Source organism: Salvia miltiorrhiza, chromosome 5 (genome assembly GCF_028751815.1).
Source record: "Salvia miltiorrhiza cultivar Shanhuang (shh) chromosome 5, IMPLAD_Smil_shh, whole genome shotgun sequence".
Lineage (NCBI taxonomy): Eukaryota > Viridiplantae > Streptophyta > Magnoliopsida > Lamiales > Lamiaceae > Salvia > Salvia miltiorrhiza.
Genome location: NC_080391.1, coordinates 10,787,389 through 10,788,745, shown reverse-complemented (window position 1 = coordinate 10,788,745; position 1,357 = coordinate 10,787,389). Strand labels below are relative to the sequence as shown.

The 1,357-nt window shown below is 39.6% G+C and overlaps 1 protein-coding gene across 1 annotated transcript; it reads right to left on the bottom strand.

The window, feature by feature from the left end:
• Positions 1–244: 244 nt before the first annotated feature.
• LOC130985963 (cell wall / vacuolar inhibitor of fructosidase 2-like) lies at positions 245–1,006 on the bottom strand. The gene has a single exon (XM_057909202.1). The coding sequence runs from the start codon at positions 905–907 to the stop codon at positions 407–409; it is 501 nt and encodes a 166-aa protein (XP_057765185.1). The 5' UTR covers positions 908–1,006; the 3' UTR covers positions 245–406.
• Positions 1,007–1,357: the final 351 nt, after the last annotated feature.

Here is a 1,357-nt window from a genome sequence, read left to right as displayed (position 1 = left end):
GTGATGTTGAAAACTCTGATTAACAAAACAAGAAGCAAGTAAAAAAGCATCGCTATTCCAAATTGTGGGGTTAACCACACTCCAATTCTTAAACTCACAACCCTTTAATTAAAACGCACTTCTGTTAAATTGCACACACATACATTTTACTAGATGATTCTTGTTTCAAGAAGAACATAAATTATAGGAAGAAAATAATGAGATATACCTATAAAACAAAATTGTAAAAGGAAAGAGAGGTGCGTTTTGGGAAAAAAATAGTCAAACTACTTGTTTTTTACTTGTGAGAATACTCAAACTAATACTTATCCCACAAACAATACCATCTACGCTCTTATTTTCACGACCAACAAAAGCAAAGAAAAAACTAGAAACAACAAGTAGAAAATCAAAGTTAACGATGATACTAAAAAAGCTTAGAAACAGCATAACACATATTTGCAAATTTAAGCATGTTTCGGTTCCTCTGCGTGAGTGGCGAGCGCCCCCGCAATCCCTTCACGCAATCGCTCACCCTGCGCTGCACATCTAGAGACCGCGAATCCAAATCGTAATACGATTCCGAATTCAAATCGTTGAGCACCCCCTCCAGGATCTCCACCGCCTTATCGTAATCTGCGAGGCATTTCCTCAGGCTGTTGGCCCCCGATTTGATCTCTCCTGCTATGTAACCTCTGGTGTCAGACGCGTTGCGATACGCCTCGCGGAATATGATGTCGATGAGCTCGTAGCGGTCGGCGCCGGGAGCGCGGGGGTCGGAGTAGACGGCGGCGCGGCAGAAGGCGAAGTCTCTGGTGCTTCTGCAGACTGCGATGGCTAAATCTGGTTTCTGCGCGGCGGCGGAGGGGAGAAGGCAGCAGAGGGCGGCGACGGTGAGCATGAGGGAAATAGTGTGAGAAGCGGCCATTTTGGATTTGGATGTGGATGAAGGTGAAGTAGTTGGGAGGGGAATTTGAAATGATATAGAGATGGTTTGTACGTAATACGGGGAAGGTACATGCAGTCTATGCGGAATGTACAAGGTACTCGTAGTTAATGCATATAGGTTGCACCTCATAATTGACGGAATAATTCATGCGCATCCCATTTCAATTCTACTTTCTATATATTTGCTCCAAAAGGAAATAACTAAAGTAGATGAATATGACACATAACGTAATTCAAAAAAAAAAAAAAAATGACACATAACGATAAGCTTTTAAGCCGTTCGTGAATATTTTTTTTTTCGATTTTTTAAGAGTGGGGAATTCTTAATGTGAAAACACGTAAAAAGAAATGATTTTAATAAATAATTTTCTATAAGTATAAATTTATAGTAGTATTTTTTTTCATTTTATAGTAAAATTTATTATTTTAA

Excerpts from the sequence above, each read along its gene's own strand:
- LOC130985963 (XM_057909202.1), bottom strand. The coding sequence starts at position 907 with ATGGCCGCTTCTCACACTATTTCCCTCATGCTCACCGTCGCCGCCCTC.